General features: G+C 38.1%; 1 protein-coding gene across 6 annotated transcripts in view; it reads right to left on the minus strand.

The window, feature by feature from the left end:
* The window catches only part of usp6nl (USP6 N-terminal like), a 69,834-nt gene that overhangs the window by 29,814 nt on the left and 16,171 nt on the right, over positions 1-23,849 (minus strand). For 4 of the 6 annotated variants that reach the window (XM_067392259.1, XM_067392256.1, XM_067392257.1 and 1 more), the window contains one exon: positions 23,700-23,785. In XM_067392259.1, coding sequence (XP_067248360.1) covers positions 23,700-23,703 — 4 coding nt within the window. In that variant the 5' untranslated portion in view covers positions 23,704-23,785. Of the gene's footprint in view, positions 1-6,966; positions 7,366-12,373; positions 13,901-23,699; positions 23,786-23,849 lie in introns of those variants that run through there. The other 2 variants (XM_067392254.1, XM_067392255.1) reach the window with 2 other exon arrangements.

Here is a 23,849-nt window from a genome sequence, read left to right on the forward strand (position 1 = left end):
TACACAGGCTTCCACCAGCTTTCAGCCTTTGGGTCAAAGCCAGAGAGATTCTAAGTGTGGAATGAATAGGCTTTTAAAGCCAATGGAATTTTTATGGAAGGGTGGTTTGTTTGTGTGTGAGTGTGAGTGTGTGAGTGTGTGAGTGTGTGAGTGTGTGAGTGTGTGTGTGTGTGTGTGTGTGTGTGTGTGTGTGTGTGTGTGTGTGTGTGTGTGTGTGTGTGTGTGTGCATTTAACTGATGCAAATAGAGTAAAAAAAGAAGAACATGGAGCAGATGAGATGTGATGAGACAAAAAGAGATAACACGAGACAAGAAGATTAGATTAGACAACAAGTTAATGTTAGAATAGATGAAGAGACTAGATGAGAAGAGGTGAGAATACACAAGGCAAGATGAGACAAGACATTATAAGAAGAGAAAGACAAAATAAGAGGAGATGAGATTACGTAAGAGAGATGAAAAAAAAATATGAGAAAAGAAGAATCTATTGAGGAGATAGAATGTGAGATGACGAGATGAGATGAGAGAAGGAGAGAGTATTTAAAATGATAGAAAAGATGTATGTGAGAAGAGACATGATTGAGGGAAAAGATGAGACAAGTATGTGAGTATGTGAAAGATGAGACAAGAAGAGAACAGAAGAGAAGAAATGAGACAAGATAAGATACAAGACAAGATTATGAGAGTGAAGAAAGCATGTAATAGAAATGTGTGACGAGACAAGAACAGTAAAGACAAGTAGAGACAAGACATTGAGAAATGAGCCAAGATGAGAAAGGATGAGTATAGCAGCGTTTCAACCACAGGAACTTCCCCAAGAACGAGGGACTTTGGGGTGGCACTCGGTGTGTTTCGGCCGTCTAAATGAAGTTCCGCGTAAAAATTTCCCCCTTAGAAAAGTCCCTGCACATGAGGTAGTACTTTTTCAAAGTTAAGGATCTTTCGGGAGTGGGATGATTGGTTGAGTTCATGCAGCATTTTGATTGGTTGACTCGACACAGCATTTATTTCAACCCCCATTTTTAAAAGTCTGTTGCGGTCGTAAGAGTTTGCTAATCAAAATCAACAATGGAGTTAAAAAAATACAACAGATGGACAAATGACGAGGTTCAGGTTTCGCGCACAGTCCTACGTCACCGGACTAATGTTCACGGTGCTTTAGACCACGATGCAAACGCAGACAGCAACAGGTCTGGGGGAAAAACAAGTTCCTGGAACAAATTGTTCTGGGTAATTTCGGTGGAAACGCAGCTTATGTGAGAAACGAAGAGCATACAAGAAAAAAGACAAATAAAAGTATGTTTAAGAAAAGAAAATGTACTTTGTGAGAGAAGAAACAAAACGAGAAGAGAATAAAATATGAAAAAAGAAAACATGTATGAGGAGACAGAATATGAAATAAGACAAAATGACAAGATGTATGTGAGAAAAGAAACACGGCAAGACACAAGAAGAAAACGGAAGAGATGATACAAGTAGATGTAAGACAAGAAAAGATGGGATGATACATGTAAGAGAAGGTAGCATGTGAGACAAGACAAGGACAGGGAGATGAGAAGAGACAAGATGAGAAATGAAGACTAAGTGAGAGAGGAGATAAGACAAGTAGAGACAAGAGAACATTATGTGAGAAAAGAAAGCATAGCATGTGAGAGAAGAGGTGAGACTATGAGAGAAGAGAGAATGTGTGATGACAGAAGCCAAAACAAGATGAGAAAAGAAGAAAGTGTGTGAGAAAAGAAACAAGACAAGAGGAGACTAAATCATTCGAGGCAAAAATATGTATTTGAAAGGCAAAGCAAGAAGAGAACCGAAGAGAAAAAAAGAGAAAAAACAAAGATTATGAGAAAAAGGAGAGCATGCAAGCGAAAGTATTATGTGAGACGAGTATATGAGAGAAGAGACAAAATAAGACAAGGTTATGAGAGATGAGCATGTGAGAGGCAAAATGAGACAAGGCGAGACTATGTGAGATGTGAGATATGAGATGAGATAGGAAGAGTATGCGAGAGACGAGATGAGACACAGGAGACAAGATTATGTTAGAGAAGATATCGAGAAGAAAAGATAGTATATGAAAGAAGGGAAAAAAGAGACAAATCAAGAAAAGATGACAGAGAATCGACCAGTAAAAGAGATAGCAGTTTACATGGCTGGTGGTCTTAAAGCTCTGGGGCCTCCATGGTATATTAGCATTCACTCAGCACCATGTTTCAGCTCAACACTCTCTCGTTCATGCTCCATACATCAGTCTGACAGCTCACGCTGAGTGTATGTGAGCACAAGCGTATTTAGAGATGAGCGAATGTTCTCTGAGGCCTCTGCCGCAGAGGCGTCTACACAAGAATGAGAACCATTTCAATCCCTCTTAATGGCCATTTGTCAGATTAACAGAGCTCATTTCACATGGATAAGAGTGAAGAAATCACAGCTCATCTTCCTTGACAATTTGCAGAGCTGCACTGTTGAGCACAGATACTGCAACAAGCTGACTAGAAATGCAATTAGTGTGAATTGTGAAGGAAAAACAGCAGCCTTTTTAAAAATTGTGAAATGGGACCTGTCACGGCTATTATTATTAAACTCCCACAAATATGTGCATGAGAAACTCCAAAGTTAGCTGATGCAGCATGAGTATAAGTGGAAAACATGGATGATTTCGCCTACTACTTTCACTGGGATTCGTAAAAGATCAGTTCACTTTAAAATGAAAATTAGCCCAAAGCTGTACTCACCCTCAAGCCATCCGAGGTGTATATGACTTTCTTCTTTCTGATGAACACATATTAAAGAATATCCTGACGCATTCAATTTTTATAATGGCAATGAACGGGACCAACGAGTTTGAAGCTCAAGAAAGTGCATCTATCCATCATAAACGTACTCCATACGGCTCCAGGGGGTTAATAAAGGCTTTCTGAAGCGAAGAGATGCATTTGTGTAAGGAGAATATCCATATATGTTATAAAGTAAAATATCTAGCTTCTGCCAGACCACCTTCCGTATTCAACTTATGAAGAAGTGTAAAACTCTTACAGTTCAAAACGCTTACGCTACGTCCTACGCCTTCCATATTCAAAATGATGAAAAAAAGCATAACTTACGTCGCGTTTCTTCGTAAGTTGAATACGGAAGGCGGTCTGGCGGAAGCTAGATATTTTACTTTATAACTTGTTAAATATGGATATGTTTCTTATACAAAGAAGCTTCATACACTGCCATTATAAAGTTTGAGCTCGTCAGGATATTTATTAATATACCTCAGATTGTGTTCATCAGAAAGAAGAAAGTTATATACACCTATGATGGCTTGAGGGTGAGTAAAGCTTGGGGTAATTTTCATTTTAAAATAAACTAAGGATGTTTTAGTATCCCATGAGGCCGAGGGGAGCTGAAGAACTGTCCGTTTGTTTGTTTTGTTTGTTTTTTTATCAGCATTTCAACCATTTATAAACTAAATTACAAACCTTCTAGCAAATTTATTTGACAAATATCTAATTGGAAGACCTAGATTCAAAGACAGGGGACCCAACTGAAGCTTTAGTCCAAACATTCGACTCAAATATTGAACAACTTTTGACCAGTGAGTCCTAATTACAGAACAGTCCCATAATACAATGGGTATAGTTTCCCACTTCCACCTTACATTTCAGATATAACGGTGAATTACTTGGGTCAAACATACTCCTAAGGAGCGGTGTGATGTGCAATCTACACACAATCCTGAGCTGAATGGCTCTGGCCATGTTGCAAACAGATATCTTATTCGCCTGACTCCAGACCCGATCCCAATCCTCCTCTTGTATGGTCAATTGTAACTCCTCCTCCCATAATCTTCTAAGGTCTTGCGTAGTCACCACTTCATATAAGCAAAGTGCATTATAAAAGCAAGAGATCTGCTTAAACAACGGGGGGATTTAAAGGAATCTTCTCAATGACCGACATGGATGGGTTAGTGACAAGATTAGTACTTTTAAAAATATAATCCCTGATTTGGAGAAATCTGAAAAAATTGGATCTACATTGCTGGTATTTTATAACCAAGTCTTCAAACGATAATAGGGAACCTTCATTAAAGTCCCTGTAAAGTCATTTTAAAGTATGTGTTTTGGGCTTTTCACACCACAGAAAAATGAGTTATTAACCACCCAGCCAAATTTGAATGATTAAAAAAAAATCTGCAAGTAAATGAAATAAGTTATCAAATCTCGAAAAAATAGGCAGCGCTCTTTGCTCTCAAACGCTAGGGGCGTGTCCGCTGTCGGCGCTGAAACCACACCCACTCACGAGAGCTGCCGTCTCAACTTACTTGTCTAATGAGTCAAACATACTGATGCATATAAACAAAAGAATCACGTTTGAGGGTTGCACATTTTAGTAGAGTTACTGTGGACTACCTACTAATTATAACATATGCAAACTCGGTAACTTATACTCATTGGTGGGCGCGTAGCCTACTGCCGGACTGTTGTCGAGTTGACAAATGACGGTGCCGTGAGACAGGAGGAAATAAGAAAACCGAGCTGTATTGTATATTATAACAACCATGTTATATCCATTTGCGTGACGAAGGCATTACTAGCTAAATGTACAAAGGGCTGTATGACTGTAATGACACTCGAGACCATAGGCTCGAGACACAGCGAGTGAACCTCTGTAGAGGCGGCGCCACGCTCGGTGCGTCATCGACAGTTACATAGTGTTAGGGGAGGGGCTATGCTCGGGGGACGATGTGCGTCATTAGACCCCAATTTGAGCTCCGCCCAAAAAATCCTGAGCAGAGACTTGGTGAAAAACTGTTTAACGCTCTAACTTCACAATTAAGCATTACTCAATTCACACACTTTGTAATGTGTTTTAGCATTTATGCTAAAATTTAGCATTTTAGCATAAAGAATTCTCAGACTTGACTTTACAGGGACTTTAAACAAATCACTAAGTCTGCATATCCCATAAGTATACCAAATTTTAAAACCAGAATCTGAGAGGCTAGGCATGAACTCTGGGTTATTGTGAATGGAGTCCAGTAGGGAAGACATACCAGCCCTGCCCTCAATCCTACGTATAATGGACCAGGCCTTCCATGTATCAAACACGATTGTATTCTCACATAATGCCTTGATTATCTTAGAACTTCTGACAAATAGCAGATTTTGTAGAGGGCATGACAACTGTGAGGCCTCTAAATCAAGCCAAGTAGATTTAGGATCCTCTCTAAACCATTCCGCAATGAATCTAAGCCAGAACTGTCAGTTTTAAAAAGCTGACAAATAAAACAAATGAGCTGAGCAACTCATTCTGTAGCACAACTCTTAAGTATAACAGGTGCCAAGAATTTTTTTCCTCATGTCTGAATTGCTCGTTTAACAACACTTGAGTAAATTGTATTTGAGGTTGCTAAATCTGTCATATAACAGATGACAAGAAAGAATGTTGCATAATGTGAGCAGTACAGTGGTTCCAGTAGTCTAACAGTTGCGTATTGAGGACATAATCTAGGTAAACCACACACACACACACACTAACAAGTCTCTCTTGTGTGCAGACTTACTAAAACTAACACATGTTCTTCTGTTCATTCTTTCACTCTGGCATCTTTGCCTTCACAGACGATTCCACTCAGATTCAAGAGCCTGGACGGCTGGACGGCTTTCTGTCCACACACACACACTAATACTGACACTGTCTGACACCATTTAACAAAGAATCATACAGTTCTAAAAGGAGGTCAGTCAGGCAGACATTCCCCGGCTATTTTTATCAACACTTTAAGAACTTATTGATTTCTACTTTTTCCCTCACTTCCTGTAGAATGTTCTTCTGCCTTTCTTAATCTATCAACTTCTCTTTAGTGTGAAAATACCCAGTTTGTCCTTAGAGTGGCATTTTCAGTGAGTCATGTGATGTCACTGAATGGTCTGGATCTTTATGACTTCTCAGACACACACACACAACCCTGTAATAGTGGCTGTCATTACAGCTCGCTCACACACTCGTACATGGGCGGCTTCTAGCCGCAAACAGCAAGCCATCATTCAAATCACAGCCTCAGGTTCAGCCCATGGTGGAAAAGATGTACTGTACAAATCAAAGCTCAAAAAGCAAGCAACACTATTTAAAATAATTTCAACTTGCCCCTTGGTTTGTAAAAACCAACCAAACTTAATACTAAATTTGATTTATTTCACACTAGCTGTTAGTAAATGGTATACAACGTAAATTATTTCTCAACCATAAAGCAAATGCTTAATAGTAAATTACATGCATTATTCATGCCAAAAACAATCATTTAAACACATTTTGTGCAACATGCACATTACACACAATGAGTGTGTGTTGTATTACCATGCAGAGACTCATTGCGCTTTCTGCCTCCATCTTTTTCCTCAAACTCCTGTCTCTCTCTCTTTCATCAGAATGCAAGTGAGTGACTGTAATGTCAGGCCTGATTGGTGACACGCTCATTTCCCGCCTGTTGTTCTCTCCTCTTGACTCATACATCATTTCATCCTTATTTTATCCTTAATGAAAGACAAGATGGAGCAGAGACCAAGGGCGCACACGGTCGAAAAACAAATCGAACGTTTGACAGATCAATCTCATGCGGTTACTGCTGCTACACTTCTACAGTGAAACATTTCTTTCAAATGTAGACGGTGAGGAATAAAAATTGTGCAAGAACAAACAAATCCTCACCACATGACGTAGAGTCTGCATCTTTTCGGACATATTTGAACAGACCCAGATTCTTTCACTCTTAAACAAATATCCAAGATCCAAATCCTATTATATTTAAGTGTCCAAAAACCAATTAAACCCAATTTTTAATTATTATTCATTTCTTTATCAGTCATACCAACAGTCTTTATTCAAAACGAAAATAAAAGCTGTTGATCATATTGAAATGTAATGATATCATAGAGCTGTTGTTTAAAGAGACAGATGAATGAGGTCATCCGATCTTACCTGGCTCAATCTCTTCATGATCCGTGTTGCCATTCAGACCTTTGGTATGCATGAGAGTGACGAACTCACACACAAACACCCACACGCGTATCAGTTTTCTTAACTCGCCATTTTAAAGTCAACTTTCAGAAGCTAAAGTAAAGAAATCCAGTTTCTCATCACTCTGAGCCAAATGAGACGCGGAGGAGAGAGAGAACGAAGGGAAAAGAGAAAGAAATGGAGAAAAGAAAGAGGAATGGTGGGAAAAGATGACAGCAAGGAGGAAAGGAGACAACGAGACACACTCTGACAATACGGCTGTTTGTTTACTTCAGAGACACGTCACACTTCAGACCCACACACTACATACCAGACTGACTAACAAACAAGAGCTCCTATTCACTCACACACACACACACACACACACACACACACACACACACACACACACACACACACACACACACACACACACACACACACACACACACACACACACACACACACACACACACACACACACACACACACACACACACACATACACACAAACACTTAATATCTCAGTTGTGTCTTATATGAAACGTAGAGCGATTGGAAACTTACTTAAGTAAATCTCAACATGTGTCTCTGAAGGTTTCATAAGAGATCTCAACAATGTCTCAAAATGCACTCGTATTTGCCAAGATACCAAAGTGTTCAATCAGAAGATGTCAATATGAGTCTCTCTCCCAATACAAAATTACCTGAGATACAGTATTCACATTGTTTTTTTATGGCTCTGTACGGTCAATGATTGTCTCATTTGTTTATTTTTAGTTCTCCTAAGCAATTGTAGGAGAAACATCTGAGACAAAGTTTATAAATGAATTAACTATATCTCAAGACCTCATTAATGTTTCCTTTGAACAGTTTTCCTCTGAGATGACAACATATTTTAGCTTTTGGCTCTATTACCATATTTAAAAAAAAAAAATAAAAAAACTGATTGAGTTTTCCTTGTAGTAAAAATGCAGTGTGTGGGGAAAAGAAAAAAAGAAGAATATGAAAAAGCAGAACAGATAAAGAGAGAGGGGGTGGGGAAGAAAAAAGAACCAGAAATAGAATATGAGGGAAGCAGAGGATAAATTATTTACCCCTGCGTATCCTTGTGTTACACCACTGACCTGAGACTAACCACTTGCTCTCAACCAATCAAACGATAGAATCAGCCTCTTTCACTTAAGAACAACCAATCAATTCCATAATATCACTGTTTGCACATTAACATAACATTAACATCAAGCTAATCTTGTTTCTGAAATCTAAAACACCCAAAAGAGAATCATTACAAGCTTATCTTCTGCCATGCAGGGGACTGTCGGTAATTTTATCTGCATGAGTACACACTTGGAAAAATAGTATGCAATTAATGCCCTTTTGATTTACTGTTTTCAATATATTTTGATTTGGGATTGCATGCTACTAAGATGTGAGATTAGACAGTAAGCAAGGGAGAAGGGACACATCCCCTAACTGCCGGGAAGAAACTAGGAAAATGACAGGAAATAAGTTTGGAAATGCAACAACATACGTCAACATTATCAACCAGGAATTGTCAGTGTGAATCCAATATTCAACAAAAGGTGCCCGTTATACACGCACACATACAAACACAAAGAAAGGCTGATAAATAGAGAAGCTGAAGGAGGAAGTTAACAACAATATGAAATGACAAAATAGCTTTTGAATAAGACACAAACACACGCACACACAAATTGAATATAGCTCATTTCACACTAACTTATGTCACATCATACTTCCTTAATAAATCCCCCTACAGTAAACATATGCGAGTATGTAATCATGAGCTATAATGAGTGCAGCTAGCAGGGGACTTGTGTAGATTGCTAAATTCAGGATTAGAATGATCAATAAATTTTCGCTTCATTTTGAAACTGAAGACAGAATGATACAAAACAGGCTTCTGTTCAGATAATTCAAGGTCATTGCGTTTCACGAGTTGATGCTTCATTGTGAAGCAACTGCACACACATAAACATGCACAGATAGAAACATTTCATTTAAAAGGTGCACTACATGTCTTACAGGCATTCGCACAAAAATTAACATTCTGTTATCATTTATATCATGTTGTTCCAAACCTATTTGACAGTTTGCCTTCCACAGAACAATAAGGAGAAATTTTGAATAATGTTCATGATGTTCTTTTGAAAGCTATGGTGGGGAAGATTTTAAATGAACAATGACTAAATTTAGATCTGTTCCTGTTGGCTGATATCTTCGAGAGCAGAGTGGCTGATAGCAGACATATAACAGTAACAGTATTTTTACACCTCACATATTTTTCCGTCAAAGGATTTAACCCTTTAAGCCCTGAAGACTTTTTTTTTTTTTTTTTTTTTTTTTGAGTGACATACACAAAAGTAAAGACACATAACTCCAAAACTATAGCCAGGAGAGTCAAAGGATAGGTATCGTTTGACAGAAAACTTACATAAATACATTTTGGCATTCTTATGCTGAGAAACTGCTGATAAAATATTATATATATATATATATATAAAAAAAAAATTATATATATATTATATATATATATATATTATATATATATATATATATATATATATATATATATATTTTTTTTTTTTTTTTTTTTACTATAATTTTACATATCTTTCTTATTTGACATGCAATATATCAGGAAGGAAATAAGGTAGGACGAAAATTTTTTTTTGGTGAAGTTCCTTGTATCAAATTTTGTGGTGATAGCCAGTGCTTGAGGTGGAAAAATAAAAAAGTGCCGGTAATCCCTAATGGGCATTTTTAAAATTATTCCTCCATGAAGAGTAGCTTGTGATTGATGCAATGGATTATGTTGATTTTGGACTTATTTCAATCGAGAACATCCACTGTAAGTAATGATGTGCCATTTTTTCATGATCAGAGCATGTTTCATGAAGTTACGAGCGAAAAACCTCACATGAAAGTTACATTTGCTTTTACTTAGCCATGAGTGCCTGTGGAGTTTATGTGTCGTAACACCGTGAGGAATATCTCATGATCGCCGCAATGGTCTATGCTGATTTTAATTGTGAGAATCTGCTGTTGATGTGCCATTTTCCATGATCGGAGCATGGAATGGAAACGTGATATAAATGCTGCATTCACATATTATTTACATATGGGTCTTGCGGTGCTTCAAGTACAAAAAAAAATAAATAAATAAAATAATAATAATAATAATAATAATAATAATAATAATTCGCTCAAGTTTAGTCAAAGCCCAAAACAATTATACTTGTTGTATTCTACTCCATGATACCTTTCAAATGACACATGACTATCTGAGCTGTATGATGCTTTTGACATATTACAGAATTTCATAAAGTATTTCATAAATTATGAAAACTTTTTTTATCATCATATAACTCAGTTAATCAAATTGGCTACATGAATTGAAAAGTTCAGACTCTTAAGGTGATGATAAACGGGGCAACTTTTTGAGCAATGTTGCCGGGCAATGTTGCAGAGCAACGTTGCTTGGGCACTTTCCCACTGAGAATGAGCAACAAATATATATCTGGATACGTTAGATCGGTCGTGGGCAATTTTTTGAGATCCTCCAATCAGAATGTTAGCAGCCGATCACGTGACCGGTTCGGAGATTTCAGAAAAAATTCAAACAAGATGGCGGCCTCTCAGCGGCAGTGGAGCGGAGAAAAGGAGTGTGAACTTTTATCTTTTTACGCCAGTAAGTTGTCATGCATCAACCCAAAACAGGGAATTTACCTCATATATTGCTTAAAATACCAACAACTGTCCGAAAGTAATGTGTGTATGCTGTAATGAAGCCATTGAATGATTTCAGTTAAACACTAAAAAGACGGGCTTTTTCAACGTCTGTAGTAGCGTAGGCTGTAGGGCGTTTGACATTTGAATAGCTTTTGATGCGATCGACGCGGGTTCGAATCCGCCTTTTGCCGAACTCACTCTTCTCCCTTTTCCTGTCACAAATCAGATCGGAAAGGCATTTATTTTTAATAAAAATGAAGAAAATATTTGAAAAGTTGAAATAAAGTGCCTAACAAGTGTTTATAATAAAGTATTTATTGAGTTGGCAATAGATTTGCTCCTCTCCGATTAGTTGCTGCCAACTGTCTGTTGCCCTAATTAGTTGCCCTGTGTCTCATCAGGTTGCCCGTTGACGGCAACATTGCCCAGCAACATTGCTCAAAAAGTTGCCCCGTGTATCATCACCTTTAGGGCCCTATTTTAAAGATCTAAGCGCATGGTCTGAAGTGCATGGTGCAGGTGCACTTAGGGTGTGTCCGAATCCTATTTTGCTAGTTTAACGCAGGAAAAAAAAAGGTCGGTCCAAAAGGGTTGTACCTAGTCTCTTAATGAGTCATGGTTGTGTTTTGGGCGTAACATGCAATAAACCAATCAGAGTCTCATCTCTCATTCTCTTTAAAAGCCAGCTGCACTTGCTATTTACATGGCGGAATTTGCAAGCGGAAAGACTGAAAGCTTCTCTAGAGAGGAATTATTTTATTTTTAATATTTAAAAATGTTTGTGTACTGCTGCACATCCCTGTGTGTGTAACAAGCAGAGTGTACGCGCGTTGTGCACCCGCATATAGGCAACGCCCCAACAATGCACCTGAACACATCTCGTTTTCATACCAGCACACCCATGGGCGAACAGATGGGCACGAGTGAATTTTCTATTTAAACAACGTGGTGCTGGACATAAAAATGATAACTGTGTCAGGCTGAAACTAGCAAAAAACACCTGTGTTGCACATGGCGTCGCATTGTGCCTGGTGTATGATAGGACCCTAAGCTTTCAAATGTCAAATGTTTTAAATATTTTGTGTTGATCAAGGCAGTAGTTTTGGAAAATATGATTATTATTCTTTTCATAGCTAGGTGGCGCCCACACCAATCAGTTTTAGAGGGACTACTCAGTACTCGTTAAGAGTTGAGCAAAATGGTTAGATGCATTAATGATACCTATGTTGTGTTATTCAATTCAGCGGTTGATTAGTAATTTGAGTATGAATTGTTTTGCGACAAACGGAAAAAAACGTATGCCTAATATCAACGGATATACACTAGTTTTTCTGTTGTCTGTTACTAATTTTAGTAAATTATGACAGAACAAAACAGCTTTTATCTGAAAAAAAAACTCTTAACTTTGACTTTGACTCCCCTACCACCTACTGACATATAAAACAACACACAAGCTCTTCACATACACATAAGGTATGATATTTCTGAACTTATATGGTGTTAACTAGTGCAAAATCACTAAAATTACTGCAGCAGTGACAGGCTATAAACCAAACCAAGCTTTTCAAAACCACAAAACACAGCTACTCCAAACACACACACGCACACTTTCTGCTCAGTTTTGCATACACACCTGCAAAACGACCGCTGGCGCGACGGCGAGAGGGCGACACCAGCTCCTTAACAATCTGCAGCACTTGCATGATCAGAAGAGGGCGGGGTCAAGGTGCAGATAGGTGTGGTTGGGGGCGGGGTCAGTGCAGGGCAAAGCACAACGAGCTTCATTCTCGCCACGCACACACAAAAATGACTGAAAATAGCATTACTACACTGAATTTAACTACAAAAATAGTCTCAAGTATGACTCTGTATCATTCCGGTTCACTTGGTGGCCATCTTGGTATCTCCGGTTATTAATCCTCATATCTATTTGACTACAGGAAAAAGCTAAATTGTGGGAAAAAAAATGCAAAATATAATTTAACAAACTAAAATCTTTAGCTGAAATTACACTAAAAACTGTATTTTTCAAGCTGATCCAAGAAATGCATATTTAAGCGTAAGTAACAACTGATGCCTCATCAAAAAGATGTTTGGATCCTCTAAATGAAAGGTGGGATTTCCATTTCTACAGCCACCATACTAAGTGTAGCAAATTCTTCTATTCATTTTTATAACAAACCGTCTCTTCCCTTCAGTCTCTTGTCCTTTACATTCATTTCAAGTTTCTTCCTTTCATTTTGTGTTCAAAATGAATCCAAAAGCAGTTTTGGTCCGCAAGACCAATTAAAACATCACTAATTCATAACACGTAAATTAATCGCATAATTCACCATCCAAAACACAGATTTTGTCTTCTTCTGTACTTCATAAACCATATCAAATCCGTTAAGAAGCAGTCGAGGGTTAAAAACAGCAATGCATCCTGCAGAATGTGCTTTCCGCACTCCGGGTCCCACCGGTAGAAACACGAGGGTCCGTGTCTGTCTTCTTCATCGCTCACATAATTTCTTGCTGCTTGCCTCTGTCTCTCACAAACACTCGTCTTCCAATCAGAGTTGGCTTCTGCAGTTCATCTCTTGTTTATTTCACTCTTTCACAGATAGACACTGTCCAGTTCTCTCTCCTGTTCCCGCAGTATGTTTGTGTGTCAGGTGAGAGAGACAATCTGAAAAAGTGGCTACACTTCTCTCTCTCTATCGCAGTCTCTGGCATCCAAATCAATACAGCCAGGGCAAGCTGTATAACACAGCTCCACTCTATTCTCCTCTCTCTCTCGTTTATTCTTCACAGCCCAGCTCGCCACTGACACACACGTTCCAGCTTTAAATTAGAGAGCATCTGTTACAACAGCCCCTCCCCTCAATTCTCTCTCCCTCTTTCTGTCTCTCACATTTCTCTCCTCTATTCCTCCTGTTTCAGGATTTAATGTGAATATGTAAATGCTGGTCTATATCCAGATATCCAGAATATGATACACTTGTGGAATCCTTCAATCTAGGACAGATGGTATGCATAGGGATAACAAGAAAACAATTCTAATGCCTCACCCTCGTTATTAGTGATTATTTTTTGCAATTTTTAAGAAACAATGTGAGAGAAGCCAGTTGTCTGTATTGGAGATATATCAAAAGCATGAACAGAACAAGAAAAAAAGTCATAAAACTGATTGATTGATTGATTGATTGATTGATTGATTGATTGATTGATTGATTGATTGATTGATTGACAGAAAACAAAACACGCAAACCAATAGATAAGAGAGACGGATACATAGACAACCAGACAGACAGATAGACAAACATATATAGTGTGCTGCATTCATAATGCACAAATATCAGAGCACCAACTGAGCAGGTCCAAGAGACACATTTTTTATATAATAAAAACAAAAATAATTTCTTATTTGGATATCATTTGAATTTAAAGTGCTCAATTATTGCGATCATAAAATCACAACAGGCGTAATTGTGTTCATAAATGTGGCCATTCGTCCCTCTTTTTAATAGTTCTCACAAGAGTCATTTCTGTGTCGCACACAACAATCCACAGTATAAAGTGAAATAAAACAGAAATTTGAGAGAGATTTGAAGTCAGGTAAATGCTGCCGCAAACCTGCAAAACACTAATCATACGACAAACCCCAGGAGGTAAATCACACATACACATGCATGTATAAATGATTACACACACACCTGCAAGCATGCTATTTATCTACCTTTACCTTTCACAGTGCCTGATCTTGCTCAAGGACAGTGTTATCATGGCTCGCTGCAGTAGTCTGTATATGTCTTGTGCAGACATCTAGCAGTGCATGTAACCTCCGCTGTAATCAATCTCTACAAAATGGCCTCATTTGGATCTAATTACCCACCTATCTTCCTGAAATGTGCTGAAAGCTTCAAAAACACAAAACAGCCTGACAACATTACAGCACCATTACATCACCACTGCTCACCACACAAAATAACACTAGTGAACCATGTTTAAACCATGAGAACCTTGCTACTGGATTTAACCACATGGGACTGTAGCTGAAGTACTGCACAAGCCTGTGCTAACCGAACTGCAGTGCAACTTCAGCATTACTGCAACCAGTAATGTTCCTGGAATACTCTTTAGAATTACTGCAAGCTGTGTAGGAACACAACTCTGGACAAAAATATATATATTATATATATTAATCTTACTGATAGATATACTGATAGAGAAACAGACAGACATTCACTTTGGTATTCCTGATAATTGTGTGTGGTTTTCACTCCCCAACACGGAGCTTCAAATAAACCAAAAGTTATGCTGATCAGACAGCACACACAAATCAATCTTTGTCTCTGTCACTGTGGCGTTATGGGAAATTGATAGCTTTGACTTCCAGACTTTCTAACTTAAGAACACTGAACTTTCAGATTCAAAGAGAAAGAAAGACAACATAAAGAAAAGACTCCAATTACCCACTTTTAGCTTGCCAACCAGTTTCCATGGGAGTTTAAAGCTGAGATTCATGTTATTCAGTCATCTGTAGCAGCTCACAAACTATTTCTTGGAAGAGTCTTGATCTTGGGCGTATGGTCTTGAAACCTATTAATATCATATAAACATGGTCTTGGACTAGGTATAAAAACTAGGTCTTGGTTTGGATCATGGTCTTTGCTTTTGGCCACGGACAAGGTAGGTCACAGTTATATATTGGTGGGAAATTCCATGACCCACAACAAGTGTCAGGCTGGGTCTTTATATCTTTATATCTGGGCCTTGATGATTTAAGATTTGGTCTATTTTGGGCCTTGACAGATTTGGGTCTTAAGGGATCACTAATTGGTCTGGTCCTTAGAAGGTCTGGCATGGGTCTATATCTGGGTCTGGGATTGGTCTGGATCTTAGGGGATCTGTATTTTATGGATGTAGGTGCGTCAGGAATCTATCTTAAGGTTCAGGGGCTCTGGTCTTGGTTTGAGTATGGGTTTTAGGGGGTCTGGGATTGGTCTCGATCTTGATCTTATGGGATCCAGCTTAGAGGGATCAAGTATTGGCCTGAGTCTTAGGGGTCTGTTATTGGGCTGACTTATACAGGGTCTGGTATTGGCCTATATCTGGTCCTTGAGGGGTCTAGCATTGGTCTTTAACAATCAGAGTCAAAGAGCATGCAAATTTTGGCATGCTGTTCGAGGGGAGAGCTCCAAGCTTGGAATTTGTCCCAATCTCTGCATCCTTGGCTGGGACAGAAACCAGCCTACAGTGAGGAGTTGGGGTGGTGGAGGGATGCAGAAAACTGTCAAGGAACTTTGGGGGTCTGTTATTGGTGTGGCTCTTATCTGGTCCTTGAAGGGTCTAGCGTTAATCTGAACTAGATCGAGTTTCCACTGACCGCTGTGGAAATTGTCAACCAACATCACAGGTTCCCTTGTTGAAAAGCAGCAAGGTTTTGGGGCCAGTTCGGAAGCAGGATTTGGGCACTGTATTTGGGCCTTGAGAGGACTGGTGTTGGTCAGAATCCTAGGGGTCTGGTATTGGTCTCAGTTGTAGGGGTCTATTGCACTGATCAGTGCGGACAAGCAGAACTGCTCTGCAATCAGCATTTCTACAGCAATGCTTGCGGTCCAGACCCTCATTGTGTCAGAAGTAACAGGCATGATGGAGTGTTATGTTGATGCGATAACAGTACTGGAATTGTAGAAGCAGAATGGAGTGCAAGCGCATGGCTCAGCTGAGCTTTAATAATGCATGCTGAAGCGTGGATTCATTTGATTCAGATACGCAGAGGCACGGTAACATCCAGCTGAACCGCACTGTGATCAGTGCTTGTGATGAAGACAGATCATAATGCACCTCTCAAAATGCCCAGCATGAATTTCCCCTCTTTTTTTCACTCTCTACTGCTGGACAAATGCCAGTGAGAGAGTGGGGGATAGTGGATTCGGGGGGAAAAAAAAGGGAAAAAAATCTGTCACATCCTGTTTGCCACTCTCTCATCCTCGTTGTTATGTTTCACATGCAATGTAATGGTTGTTTAATTTTGTTTATTCTATTTAACTGATGCATTTATTTATTGTTTGTTGAGAGGTTTGCAGTGATTGCTGGGTTACAGGAGGTGAAAGATAAAATTGCTATATATGCATAAACAGTTAAGTTTACTGTTATCACATTTATCAGATGGGTTGACTATCACTATCAGTATTACTGCAACTTATTCTAGCTATGAATCACCCAAATAGATAAGAAGAGACCATCTGACTGGAATGTAAAGTGTCCAACCACATTTTAGAGGAGGGTTTATCTAAAACCAATAATATAAATAAATAAAATAAAACCCTTAGGCTTAGAAGTCTCTGCAGATGGTTGTGTAAATTAGTGGAATATATGTGTAGACTTTGTGATTAGAATGTCAGTCCATCCTGAAGTAATAAACCATTTCACAGACATAACTTCAAAAGCTGAAAATATAGTTCTGCTTGTGGATGTGCTAATTGTGGATGTGCAAAACTGCTAATTTTATCCACCCATTACATTGTAAACACAAGTTTGTTTCCCTGTAGACTACCCTTTTTACTTATGAATCAGCCTAAATGGAAATCAGGAAGTGTTTTTTTTTTTTTTTAAATAAAAATCTCTATTAAAAATGTTCAAATTACATCCAAAATGTGCAGTGTTGGGGGGTCCCCACAGGTTTGAGAAGTCCTGCTATAGGGAAGAGCAAACTAAATTTTATGCATCTGGGGAAGTGACTACATGTAAAGGGGAATTTACAAGTGACTTTTTAGTCACTATCATGCACCTATGAGTTTGTGTGTGTATGCATCACTGAGTGACACACTCTTGAACCAGACATGTGCAGCAAAGTAAGAAAACTTCTAATACATGATTTACAAGTTCACACTTACAAACAATGAGAGTAAAAGAGTATGCAAATTTTAGTGTTCTGTCTGAGGGGAGGGCTCTGAGCTCAGAATTTGGCCCGAACCCAGAGTACTCCCCCGTATCCTTGGCTGGGACTGGAACCAGCCGATGATGAGGAGTTGGTGTGGTGGAAGGATGCAGAAACTGTCGAGGAACATAAGTTAGTCGGCTATGTATATACTGTACATAAGCCTCCTCTCGTGCTGATTGGATAACGTGTTCCTCCAGAACTTTGTTAATAAAACATCATTAAACAGCACTTAAAATATTTTAAACAGCAGTTAAAAACATAGACAGTGCTATTTTTTGCAGAGAAAAAGCTGCTTCAGGAATAAGTCTGTAGCTCTGTTCCAGTAAGTGACAGACATCATAATATCATAAGTGGTCAATTAGGATCATTCTTCATAAGGAGCAAATCTCCAAAAGATGCTCTGCATTAGGTGAGCCATAAAAAGCTAAGGTTTGAAATAGAGCTTGACGGTGACGGTCTCATTCTACCTGTAAAAAAAAAAAAAAAAAACTACCGTCACTTGTCAAGGTAGAGCGCAAATGCAGTCTCTCTTTGTCCCTGTGTGTGTGTGTGTGTGTGTGTGTGTGTGTGTGTGTCTGTGTACACACAGCAAAAGGGCACAGGATCCATTTCCTCATGTTCCACTGTTTACCATGAAATGTAATCACATTCCTGAGTGACTTCCTTCCTATGATCATAGTTAGCTGTGCAAACACAAGCTCAACACGGGCATGTAAAAGTCACATGACAGCTCTTTAGGCATTTATCTTTTGTAATGTCATCTTTTAAAAAAGGAGATCAATTAGAGAATGCCTAGTACTACTACTAACTACTACTACTACTATTTATTTACAATATTCATCAGAAACTAATAATACACTGTATTATTATTATTATTGAGTGTTTACTAGTATTTATTTATTTACAATAATCAACAAAAACTTTAACTAAAATATAATAATAATAATAATAATAATAATTTGTTTATTGTTTACAACTACACCAACAATTTGAAATGTTAATATTATTATTAACAGATATGAACAAACCCCAAAATATAAACTTGTATGGTAACACTTTGGTATTGGGAACCTGTATCCACTATTAACTATGACTTTTCCCTCAATAAACTCCTAATTTACTACTTGTAAATAGTTAGTAAGGTAGTTGTTAAGTTTAAGTATTGGGTAGGATTTAGAATGTAGAATAAGGTCATGCAGAATAAGACATTAATATGTGCTTAATAGTTACTAATAAACAGCCAATAGTCTAGTAATATGCATGCTAAAAGACCCTAAAATAAAGTGTTACCAATTGACCCTTCGCAAAGACCAGCCCCCCTTTAGTTACTGTTGCTTTGTCCGACAAGCTGTGGCACTGTCACGCCACACACAGTGAAAAATACATCGCGGAGCAAAGAGGACACTGACAACATGTCGACAGACAAGACAAACCAGGTTACTTATGATATTAAACAAAGTCCCAGCTTTCAAACTGTGTAGTTTTTTAAGAAATTCAAACAATAAAAAACGTTTTGTGGCTCTTTAATGTATCGTGACCATGGTCATGACAGATTGTTGTAGCACCTCAGCTCAAGAGGCTCGTAAAGCGATCATCTCTTCCTACTAGTCCATTTATAACATCAAATAAACATGAATGAACATGAGAATGAATGTTGTTTCAAACGCGGAAGACATAAATATACACAGTTTTTCAAGTTTAACTCCACCGTGGTGATATCTTCTAACTCCTGACTGCGGACAAAATGGCGGGTTTGGCGTTCTGATTGGTTAGATCGCTTGTCAAGCAAACTCCCTGCGAAGGGTCAATTGTATAAAAGTATACAATTTCAGTAAGTAACTGAAGTTTTTGAGCTATAAACCTGAATGACACCTCAATAATGCACCTGTTTGTTTAAAAGAGGCATGTTTATTTTTTATTTTAATTTTTTTCCCTAAGCAAACTGCCTTAATTTTGCCTGGCATTAAACTGCATACAAAAAAATCATTGAAGCAGGGAACCAAGTCATATCTACAGATTTGGAGCTCTTTCGGTGTGGACCAGTAAGCTACAACTTATTTTGTAGTTTTTCTACAAATGTCAACAAGTAGGAAAACAGCATTATGTTCTTGTCAGTGATTCATAATCAAATGTTTATCTGATGCTGAACACTGGCTAATTAGAAGGATGTTTAAAACACATAACACAATTGAATATTCTGAATTTATAATCCAAATTTATAATATAAAAAGCTCAAGCATTTCTGTCTGTATGATCCATAAAACCAATCATCTGCTGACAGCAAAAGCCGCCCTGTGTCACAGTACATTATCACTCACATCAATCATAAATTGTGACCAAATCTTTTATAGATTAAGAAACATGACATGCTGAGGGGGGAAAATGAAACAGCATCTTTCTCTTTTTTATCCCCCTTCATCTCATTTCAGGTTCTTATTTCAGTTCATCCTGGATGAGTCATTTCACTCATTAGTGCTGCCAGTCACAGGGGTACGAGCAGGGGGTAATGAGGGTAATTAACTTAACAGACACACACAAACAGACTCAAACACACTCTCTCCCTCAGTATCGAAACCCACAAGGAAGGACAAAAAATAGTCTGTACTGCCAATACTTTACACAAAAACAGCGGCTGAAATTAGATCAGAAGAAACAGGGAAACTAATAAACAGGCTGTAGTTTGCCTTTCCTGGGTTATATTGTCTACACCACATCCTTAAGAGTGGCCGAGGATATAGACACGCACACACATTTCTCCTGTGTGCTTGTCTGGCTATTTCAGGTGCCTTTTACTGTCACCGATTTTGGTCTTTGTGCAATTTCTCTATTTCTGTCCTGATTGATGTTGAAGATGAAAGAATCAAGACTGTGAGGTGAAGAGCACTTCGCAAGATAACAGAAGAATAATGTGGATAGGTGTGGAAGGATAGGGGTGTGTAACTAGCTTCAGATTTTAAAGAAAACACAAGTAAACCTTAATGGCTCCATTCCCAGAACTCGAGGGTGTTTGGTGAAAAGTATGTAGAGAATCACTTTTAAAGAACAGTTAATCCAAAAAACAAAAATTCTAAAAGTCGTAACTTCTTCCTGAGTCTCTCCATCAGTGTCCGACTCTGGTTTGAACAATGTAAGACTGAACACCGTTACTGACAATCATCATTTTGGCTGCGTGAGATTGTCCCATTTTGTTGTTGTTCAGCAACCGAAACGCAAGCTTTCTTCTGGAAAGCAGCCGGGAGCAGCTCATTTGCATTTAAAGGGACACACACAAAAATGAGGTGTTTCTGCTCACACCCAAATAGGGGCAAATTTGACAAGTTATAATAAATGATCGCTGGGGTATTTAAGTTGAAACTTCACAGACACATTCTGGGGACACCAGAGACTTATATTACATCTTGTAAAAGGGGCATTTTAGGTCCCCTTTAAAGAGTTCGAGCATTTAACGTGGCAGACGACAATGTATAATAAACTGAACAACATTGTGCGTTGGTGTGGACTCTATTATAGTTATCTTTATAGTTTAGCTCTTGGTGTGAATAGGCCCTAAGTATTAGGCTATGGTAACAGGCTGTCAAAGTACAATAAAGTAAGGGTCAATGACACGTCAGATCACTATCATTCACTGTACTGGGCAAAAAAAAAGTCCAGCTGGCTACAAAGAATGTAGCACTCTTACTGTTGTTTACTGGTTTGGTGTGGACTCCACAGGGGTCACACTGTGTAATCCAGTTAAATGTCTCAACTCAGCCATCCCCCAGCATGGCAGCTAACCAATCCAATTGGCCCATAGTCGCCACAGCAACTGCACACACTTAAATACACTCCAGTCCTAAAACACACCATCTGTGAGATTACACGTCAAACTCCCATTAAACCCTGTTCTTACAGAAACTTACTGAAGGATCTGAGTTGATCGGATGTGAATCAGGGACGTTCTTTAACTAGATTTTATGAAGCTCAAGCTGATTTTAAATCAGATTTGTAGAGCAATGCATCTACAAATAAAGTGGTCACGTTACAAAGTCTCATCGCATTTACTCACACAGTGACACACCTCTGTTGTTATCTCTGATCTCTGCCTGTGTACGGAATGACATACAAGCACATGCTTATTGCTTTCAGCATAGTATACACTGTATATTGGCTATTTTAAGAAAAAAAGTATACAAAAATATGTGCAGAATGCTAAAATACATGTTTTAACCTAAAGTAGCAACATGCTACATTAATGTAATAGGCTCAAGCCAAACGAGTCAAGAATGTTAGTAACATTAACTTTCTTGTCTCACTGTTTTAAGGCCTATTCACCCCAAGAACAATAACTACAACGATAACGACAACTATATTAACATCCATACCAATGCACAATATCGTTCTGTTTATTATGCAGGCATTACAGTTTATGTCGTTTGCCACTTTAAATGCTTGAGCTTTATAAAGTCGGCTGTTTGATCTGATGTTTTTATTGTTCATTAGCTGCAACAACTTGTTGATTCCAATGATATTGTTTATCATTATATTTGTGGTGTGAATTATTCATTTACATTTAGAATGTTTTTTTTTTTTAAACTTTATCTTTATTGTTCCAGTTATAGAGGGTATTCGTCGACGTCACTTTCCCGCCGAAAACGCGTTCCCTCAGCTGGACTGAATGGCAAAAGAACCTGCTGCGTGACTTGATTTAACAGGGGAAACTGCGAAAACGCGTTCCTTACAACTTGTCAAATAAACCTAATCCATGGATATTGACATGCAGCAAAGAGTCATGTTTCCTGACATTTATATGTGCCTGATTTCGACGGCGAGGAAATTCATAAAGCAAATTTGCCTACAATATAGGTAGGTTTAAATCCACGTAATCACTTATATCAATGTTATATCGCATTATTGTCCAGCCCTAAAACATATATAGTTTTATAGTATAGTTTTTGTCAGTGTTGTTTATTGAAAAGCACCCAATTATGCAGAATATAAGATGGAAAATATTTAATTGATCAGTAGTCAACACAATACATAATACAATTTTACCTCAAAATCCAACAATTTTACACAAAATGATAACTGCGCTGCGCCACGACACGTCTTTCAAATTCGAACGCATTGTTTTATATTTTTTTCTGAGTCGTAGTTGGGCGCCGCAGACAGGCGGCAAATGTCGTACACTTATAGAAAACAATGCGTTCGAATTTTAAAGATGTGGCTAGGCGCTGAGCTTCGCGTCCGGTGTGCGAGCCCCTTCAGTCTTTTGCCACTCAGTGGGCGTGACCGCAGTCGTAACAGTCGACGGTGACGTCACGTGCATAAGCTCTATTGTCCTTGGGGTGAACAGGCTTTTAGTGGACTATCAAAATTTAAGACATTTTAACAGTTGAGTCAGTTTAATAGAGATGCACAAATTATCCGATAAGCTGATAATTATATTTGTGTTATAGCCAATAATCAGTAAATAGCCAATATTATAATCCTATATCCACCTTATTTTTAATGAAAAAACAGGCACAGCCATTTGTACCTTGAATGTGCCTGGCTTCCGGTGTCATTCGCTTCAAGTTATTTTAGCCATACAAAAACAACACATTATGCAGCTTGGTATTGCAAACTGGTATTTCTTTTGATATTATTTTAATGTATTATCATATTCATAAATACATTAGTTTGTAGCACAAATAGTTTTACTGTTTACTGCACTTTGCTTAAAAATAAGGTGGATACCATATACTCTTTGTTTTAGTAGACTATCAAAAGTAAAGGTTGATAGGAATGCACCGATAAGCTGATAATTATTTTTGTGTTATGGCTAATAAAAAAATTGCCAATATCATAATTCATAAATAAAAGTGAAAATAAATAATTTTAAATGTTAAAATTTAATTTAGGCATTACAAAATTATAAATGAAAAATCTTCATTTTGATATTTCCATGTAAATTGATAAATGCAAATTATTTCTTAATTTACTACACATTCTGCTGAGTACTGCTATTTACCACAAGGTGAATGTCTGCTGATTTCGGCATGTATGTACTCACTCATACTGTGATGCTGAGGGTTGGTAGGGGTGTGTGGTCCAGGTGAGGTTCTTCTCAACAGCTGTTCTCCTCAAGGCACTCATGACCTGTACACATCCAACAAATATATCCTTAATACAAAAGACAAGCCTTTGTATATGTCAAGCAATT

Source organism: Chanodichthys erythropterus, chromosome 8 (assembly GCF_024489055.1).
Source record: "Chanodichthys erythropterus isolate Z2021 chromosome 8, ASM2448905v1, whole genome shotgun sequence".
Taxonomy (NCBI): Eukaryota; Metazoa; Chordata; class Actinopteri; order Cypriniformes; family Xenocyprididae; genus Chanodichthys; species Chanodichthys erythropterus.